General features: G+C 31.3%; 1 protein-coding gene across 1 annotated transcript; it reads left to right on the forward strand.

Moving 5' to 3' along the window:
- Positions 1 to 3,384: 3,384 nt before the first annotated feature.
- LOC129299756 (ethylene-responsive transcription factor ERF096-like) lies at positions 3,385 to 4,152 on the forward strand. Its single transcript, XM_054938222.1, has one exon. It carries the CDS (start codon positions 3,390 to 3,392, stop codon positions 3,870 to 3,872), a length of 483 nt encoding a protein of 160 aa, XP_054794197.1. The 5' UTR covers positions 3,385 to 3,389; the 3' UTR covers positions 3,873 to 4,152.
- The last annotated feature ends 4,612 nt before the right edge of the window (positions 4,153 to 8,764 follow it).

An 8,764-nucleotide genomic window follows, 5' to 3' on the forward strand; every position in this document is an offset into this window, starting at 1 on the left:
AAACTGTAGGCCAAACAATGGATTGCTTTGTATATATGCTCATTCACATGCAAATCTTTGACCAAAAAGAACTTTAACTAGGAAAACCATTTGATATAGTTTAACCACATAACAACGTCTTTATATCATCAGCAACATTCAAAGTTATGCTCTTAATTATGATAAAATAAAATCAATCTTTATTATTAATTATACTAATTTCTGTCAGTCACGTGTGTATACATGTAAACAATATTATTCTATTAAACTGAAACATATCTGGTTTATTTTATGTAAAAGACTCAAATTTTTATGTAAAATACTGCTCAAAGTCCAAGCCTCGATCGGAACCAAATATACCCTGGAGCGCCCTATTCCCTATTCCTCCCCCTATTTGTTCACACACACACACACACACACACAACACACACATATATAAGATAAAATAATAAATTAGCCATTGAACTATAAGTTCAATACTATCTGTGACCATAATTTTTTTAATCCAATGTTTCTTATCAGCTTTTAATTTGAAGATAGTGTGATTTGACCCTTATCATTAATAAAAATTAACTTGAACCATTAGTTGATTAGAAATAATAGAAAATCACCAATAAAATTTTCTTAGTCATTTTTTTTTTATTATTTTTGGGTCCATATCTCAAATTTTTTAGTCATTTTCTATAATTTTTGATATATTTTTGTATTTCAGTTAAATAACGGTTAAAATTAACTTTTATTCATGGTAGAAATGATATTACACCATTTTTAAATGTTGAAAGAAAATATTGCATAACAAATGACTTTAAAATTTTAAATGCTCATGGACTTATAGTTTATGAACTAATTTACTTTTCTACGCTACACACACTTTCTCTCTCTCTGGTCCTTTATATAATGAAAATTTTAAAAAAAAATTGGTCCTCAATTAATATAAAGCAAAAGTAGAGTTATTAGTGTTTTTTTTTTTCAATTGTACTCCTTGTTAATTTAATTTTTTATCATTTGAATTCCTATATAACAATTCATTATGGTTATTAATTGCATAGAAGGGCAAAATTGGCAAGTTGCATATTATCTCAATAATTTCAAGGTTATAGTAACTATCATGTTTTAATGAACATGAAATTGGTTAAGTTTGCTTCGTATTAAGAATGGGGAGGAACACACACATTCTTCATGACTTTTAAGTGGTGCTTGGATTGATAGATTTATATTTAAAATTTAAAATTTATATATTTAAAATCCATTTTTAGATAGCATAAAATATTTCTAAGAAAGAACAGAGACTTGCTAAGATTTAAAATAAAAACAAAAGATTAGGAATGATATGTTAACATGTATTTTTAAATTAGTGAAAGATGGGAATGATAGATTATAGAAGGGGTGAGAGAGTGACAAAGATACCAATAATAGTAGAAACACCACGAGAATAAGAGGATTGTAGTGTCTAAAATTTAAAATAACTAAATTACAAAGAAAATTTGAAATTATAACAAAAATAAATTTAATCCAAATTCGTAAATTTTCATGTATTTAAATTGGAGATTGATCCAAATCTAACTAGAGGGAGTGTCATTTCTAGTGCTCTCTAGCGGATAAGCTCTTATTCATTATCGAACAAAATCCTCCACGGCTTCCATTTTTTTTTTTTTTTTTGGGTGGGAACATGGCTTGCAATTTTCGGTAGGCCTAAATAAACGTTATTTTATGGCCTCGATCCTTAATATATAATTATACCAATAACTAAATCAGTTTAATAAATAGCTAGATGCCATACACATTAACAACAATATATATAAATAATTAATGACCTTTAGGTTTAGCCCTGTATATTTGACTCCCGTTAGTCACTAATTATATTATTTATTTGTCTCTCGAAACATCAAATAATGTCAGGTTATCGTTATATTCTGATTCCGTAATCATATATAATTATGGTTGGCCAAAAAAGAAAATCATATATAATTATGGAGAATCACGTCCACTTGCAAGGATACAAGGTATTTACCCATCTTCGAGCACACATACATTCGATCTTTTCAATTTGTTTCCTTAAATTCTAATTATTATTTTTGGCTTTCATATTCATTCTATTCTGGGACAATTATACCCTCCTTTCGTTTCTTTCTCATTGGGTTAATATGTATCTTTTTATTATTATAATATTCGGAATCAAATTCTGATCTCTAGAATATATATGGCTATAGTGCTTGTACTTGTGTGCTCCAAAAATTAAAACGTATGAAAACTTTATGTATTACACTCCTTCGGGTCTATAATACATGACGGAGTTGAAAGTTTTTTTGTCTTAAATATAAGATAAGGTTAAAATAATTAATATTTTTACTGCTAAAATACACGTTTAGTCCTTTAATTTAACTTTACATAAAGTTTTAACTTAGTCATTTAATTTTATAAAGTTTTTTTTCAATCCTTTGATGCTAACACTGTTAGTTTCATTCACAAAACAAAATTTTATATTTAATTTTTAAATATTGATAAAACATTTTCAAATATTGACATATTAATTTTATTTTTTAAATAACAATGATTGATATAACAAAAATCATTTGAAATTAACAGTACTAAGATTAAAGAATTAAAAATATGTTTTATAAAATTATAGGACTAAACTAAAATCTTATGTAAAATTAAAGGTCCAAAAGTACACTTTAGCGTTTTTTTTTTTTATAATTTTCAACTCTTGTTTATCTAGAGTCATTATTTAAATATCTAAATAATAATTTATTACAGTGGTTAATTATAAACAAGGATAAAATTAAAAATTTACAAATTTATTTATGATTTCAAAAATAAAACTAATATTTCACAATAAATGTGAAGTTAATTTTCTCTGATGTTAAACACGAGCAGTGTATTACTGTGAATAGATTGAAATAATTGATTAGATGAGGGTGGTAAAATAATCAACATGACTTCACCGAAATGAGATCGATGTTTCCCATGTAAGAGAATTTATCTTCACGTGATTGACGTTTCGACTTTTACTGTGAGAGGATAAGACTTAATTTGCTGATTAATTAATTAATTAATTAAATTTCGTTTTCGTGATTTATCAAAGTGACATTTGAATTCAAGAATCGAAAAGATAGTAAATGAAAGTAACACTTTAATAAAAAGAACTAAAAACAAATATATACATACATATATATATATATATATATAAGCCAAAAGAGTTTCAAAAACTTGCAAAGCCATCACATTGACCATCTAGATTCAATGGACTTGCAATTTTTCAAGGTGGTATATAGAACTTTCTCCTGGCCACGTGCAAACTACGTCCCAACGCCACACACGTGGTGGATTCTGTTTGGACAATTTCGTCTTTTAATTTAATTGCTTCAACCATATAAATATATACACTACTTACCAACTCAAAACCATGCATGCAAAGCAAAAGCAAAAACAAATCACAAGTCCTTATTACAGTCATGGATAAACCCGGCACAGGTAAGGTCGACGCCGAGGGAAGCAGTGGAAGTGGCGGTGGTGTCCGGTACCGGGGAGTGAGGAGGCGGCCATGGGGGAAGTTCGCGGCGGAGATCCGGGACTCTACTAATCAAGGACAGAGGCTGTGGTTGGGGACTTTCGACACGGCGGAGGAAGCAGCCAGGGCGTATGACAGAGCTGCTTATGCCATGAGAGGCTCATTTGCAATCCTCAACTTCCCAAATGAGTACCCTCTCACAGCTGGTCGTTCTAACACTGCAACAACGTCGGCGGCGGCGGCGGCTTCTTCTTCTCACTCGCCGGCTCCTCCTCCTCCTCCTCCTTCAAGGAGCGGCCATGAAGTTTTCGAGTTCGAGTACTTGGACGATAATCTGTTAGAGGAGCTTCTGGATTATGAGGAGAAAAAGAAGGGAAAGTGATGAATCTTTCTGAGAAATTAGTTATTGCTGTTATTGGGAGAATCTGCAGCCACACACACACATCAGTGAATCGTGATGATGATTAACAGATCAGATTTGTGATTTTAGATGAAATTGCAAGCAATTAGTGAGGCTTTGCGAAGGTAGGCAAGTGGTAGTAGTATTACTGGGTGTACTCCCTCTCCAAGCAGGTTATGATTTGTGTCTAATAGTCAACATTGTCCCTACATGATGTTTTCTCCACTTCATTCTCATTATTATATATCAACTTTTTTGTTCCCACACTAATTTACCTATAATTACATCACATGCTCCTAAATAAAAAAATAAAAAAATAAAGACAAAGTTAAATTTATTATATTAAGTATGCTTAAAGATAATATATTCCGTCAAAATAATTTAAACTATTTAGTTAGATATTTTTCAAACTTATATATTTATTATATATTTTCTAATATGTTTTAATATTCTTTCTATTAATTTTTTCTCATTTTTTTCATTTATCTTTTTTGTTTTTGTTATTTGCTTGGGCTTGTACTTTATTTTAATCTCAGAGGTTTCGAGTCTATTCAATTTCTTATTCTTCTCCTTCTTCTTTCTTTCTTTTCTTTTCACCTTCCATTCTTTTTCTTTTTTTTTTCTCTATTTTTTTGTCCTCAATCGAATAGCCCTAGTATCATTTTAAATTTATTATATTAAGTATACTCAAAGATATATAATCCACTAAAATAGTTTAAGCCATTATTGATTAGATACTTTTTAAACTTATATATATATAATGTATCCTCTATTCTTTAGATGTAGGACTTCTCTTGCATGTTCTAATAGGGAAAATAAAATTTATACTTTTAGCATCTTTTGGTATTAATTCCTTTACTTTTATTTTGTTGTTTCAAAGTCCATGAAACTTCATTTGTCTACAATATTATTAGTCCTTCATATTTTAAATATGACCATAAAGGCTTAATAGTGGCTAATATGTATATAAACGTTATTAATTTTTGTATTGACTTGTTAAATTGATGAGTTATATTAAAAATAAGTAGAAGACAAAAAAAAGTTAAATCAAAATTCTAAACATGCAGCAAATGAAGTTTTATAAGGAAGAAAACATATAGCTAGAGCAGGAAGGCAAAAAAATTAATAGTTATTTGGTTCATATAAAGTCCAACTCATCATAATTTTATCAACTTACCAACAAAATCAAACATAGTTATATATACATCAGTAAATTTAACTCCACCAATGATAATAATGACTAACATTATATATTTGCATAAGGGACTTGACACAATAAAATACAAAAGTACAGGGATTAATATCAAAACACATTAAAAGAATAGATACTAACAAATGTAGTTTTCCAAAAATAAAACAAAGGTCGACGTACATTAATAATACATGCATGATGGGGGGGGCATTTATGTACGTAAATTTAAACAAAGGACGGAAGTTAAGTTAAATGTACTTCAGCATGTTGGTCAACAATTCAAAAGTTAGTTGCTGGCTTATTTAATTTTAAGAGTCGTTAATCCGCGCGGGACATGCCTTGATTTGAAATTAAACCTTTATAGGGGTCCTTTACCGAAACTTCCCGCAAACATATTCGTATTTTAATTAACTAATTATGGATTTCAAGTTAACAACTTCTATTATTTTATTTTTCATTTCTTTTCCTTTTGAATTGTAAAATAAAAGAATTAAATGAATCAAAAAGACAAAGTGTTCTTGGCCATAGGTAAAGATATCTGAATAGGATTATTTAAATGCCTATTGTATAGGTCACTATTATCCCATCCCTTAATCCACTCTGCTCTCCAATTCTCTCCATTTAACAGGTCACATTCGAATTTTGGGCTTATTTGGGACAGTCCAAATATTCGAATTATCATTGTTGCTTCTTTTTTAAATTTAAATTTAATTTTATTTTAAAATTAATTATTTTTATTATTATATAAAGCATAAAATATACTTTTTAGAACACTTAAAAAATTAAGAAGACTCAACTTTTTTAAACAAAATTTTGTGGGTCTTAAAATTTAAAAATAAATATTAAAATATATTTTAAATATTATTTTAAGTTATTTTATAAATTAAAAATAATAAAAATATAAAAATATTAAGATTTTTATTTTTTTAAAAAATATCTATCATAATATACTCAAATATATGATTTCTTAGTATAAAATAAGCTAAAATTGAAAGAATGAATTAATATTTAATATAATTTTTAAAAATTTTGAAATTTTATTTTAATATTAGGACCAAACCCAAAACTGATTGATCCTAACCCATTTTTTTTGGGTCTACACATGAAATATATAAATTTTACAAGCCTGACTCTAATTTTTTTTTTTAATTTATTCAGGTTGGCTCGTTAAGTCCAACTTAAATTACTGACTTCAGCTTTTTTAAGCACTTTATTGAAGAGTCCCTTCAAGTTACCTTTGATTGGGCTTTCTTTACTTATAAAGTCTCTTGTACAGAGACGGATCTGGGAAAAGGAGGGGTTCTCCACCCACCCCACAAAAACACATCACACAACTTTTAGTAAAATTTTTATTTTTCTTCTAAAATAATTCAAACTAGATATCGGACACCACATTTTTTATTTTATTTTCATGTTGGCCCAACCATGAAACTCTAGATCCGTCCTTGCTCTGATTGGAGAACAAATATGATGAATAGACATGCGGGACCTATGGGTTTTCGATCCACTTCTGCAAGCATGGACATTTCTAAAACAGAGAACTCTTGGATTCTCGAGAGTGGAGGACTTCAATCTGCCTTCTGCCACCACACATACACGTGCCCCTTTGCATCGAGGTCCTTACGTGTCTAATTAATGACAATTCTTCAGAAGTGTCTCAAGCGAGTTCGCTCATTCTCATCAATGTTTAGAAATGAAGGAGTTTCACTGGTTGAATCAGAGGGTAATTATTCGAACAGCAATAAGCGGATCAAATTACAGCCGAAGGAGATGAACTATTTACTGATCAAGATCTCCAGGTTGTCACTGCATCAGATAATTTCTTCTAGTTCGTCAACAGCTGGTTCACCTGTTTCTTACCTCAGTCGCCACGTACAAGTAACTCAGAGTTTTACATTAGCAATGAGATCATCTTGTAAATTCAGCGTCACTATAACATCATGCATGAAGCATTCAGTTTTTCACTCCACTAACTATGCCCCACACAACCCCATGTAGGAGGTGGGAATAGAACAGTCTTTTGGGTACGCATATGGGAGTCTGAGAATCCGCTTCTTACATAATTTTCTTTTCTTTTGTTTTTTTTTTAATCAGCTTCTTACATAATTTTCGGACAATGCGAACGCATGTTCACATCAATCCACAGAAACATTTACCAGTTGATTTAAATAGATGGTTAGAGTCACGATTCACCTGGATCAGATGGTTCTATAATATTTTATGAAGCTACGAATTCTTGGATCTCAGCTGGGAGGCTAATGCCAGGGCTCATTTTGCTCCAGCTCAAACCTGTTTGGATCATTTTCATCAGCTTATGCCACATCTCAGAGCTCGCTTTCCACGAACCATGCAAGAGCCGTTGATCATTCACAATCTCTGGCATGAGAGTTACAACAGAGTCATGCCTATTTTGGGGCGCAAATATTATGACTTTATGAATGTATCAGGGCCGTGATGATGGACACCAAAACTTTGCTCCAATGGAGAATGGTTCCATTCCTCATGTTTTTCATTTTCAAATCTTGCTTTTGTTGAAGCTTCTATATCCTTTTTAGATCAAGTTTTGCAAGCGAGTCTGTAATCGTGACTATGCTCTGTTTTCTGACACTGAAACAGGATCTGATTCTGAAGAAGGTCTTCACGAGGTTTCCTACAAAAAACCTCGTACACTTCCATGAGTTGGCTAAGGGCTTTCATTCTCTACAGCTACATGAAGGTCCTTTCTCTAGAGCTGCATGGTCTAGGTAATGTGTGTATGTGTTGGTTTCTATGCTTCAGGTCATCATCTACACGTTCTGGCTGAAGAGTTTCCACATTTGCCGTGGCTTTTTCATATACGGCTTCGGTTTGTCATCAAATCCTACGGGAGATAGTACTTGGAGTTGACTGAGATTCAACTCAACAGTTTGCTCGCGGACATTAACATCGACGTCTGCAACTGGCTTTTGGAGCTAGTTCAAATTGCTGTTTGTTCAAGTCAAAGCTCTTCCACTTTGCTACCATTATTGGACGATGACTTGGGCTTTTACTTGTCTTTTGCGTTGTTTGTTCTAACTTTGGTTGCCTTTTGGTCTTTGTTTGGGTCTTGTTCCTTTCGAGTGTGCTGTTGGTTGTGTTGGTCTTTGTTTGGGTCTTGTTTCTTTCGACTCTTGTTTGAATCCGGCGTTGCTTGTTCTTATCCTTGTATTTGTGTTTTGTGCCTTTAGTTTTTATAACTAGTTGCGTTTTGTTTGTAATCGTTTTTATCTTTTATTTAAATAAAGTTTGTCTTTTAATTTAAAAAAACATCGAAAATGTTAGCAAAAATAAATCTTATGGTCCTTGAAGCTTTAATTTACTTAAAATTCAGCGTTTCAAATTATGACTTGATACAATTGACTCACAGATAATTTAATTTTCAAACTTTCCATCATTTATAATTTTATCCTTATCATTTAGGACTTATCTCTGAGTCAACATTAGTCGTCCTATGTGGCAAAAATTGCCAACAATCTTATAAAGTTACTTATATGGTCCCAGCTCAAGTCTAGGTGACGTATTTTTTTATTGCAAATTGTATAACTCTGTCTGTCATCTTCTCCAATCCCGTGTTTCTCTTCCTTTCTGCCGTGCCTTCTCCTTCCTTCCTCTCTCTCTCCTCCTCCTTCTCTTCTTCTTCCCACCCACCAATGCCTTCTCCTTC

Source organism: Prosopis cineraria, unplaced genomic scaffold, assembly GCF_029017545.1.
Source record: "Prosopis cineraria cultivar Desert tree isolate PC_DT_omini unplaced genomic scaffold, ASM2901754v1 PC1286, whole genome shotgun sequence".
Taxonomy (NCBI): Eukaryota; Viridiplantae; Streptophyta; class Magnoliopsida; order Fabales; family Fabaceae; genus Prosopis; species Prosopis cineraria.

Excerpts from the sequence above, each read along its gene's own strand:
- LOC129299756 (XM_054938222.1), top strand. The coding sequence starts at position 3,390 with ATGCAAAGCAAAAGCAAAAACAAATCACAAGTCCTTATTACAGTCATG.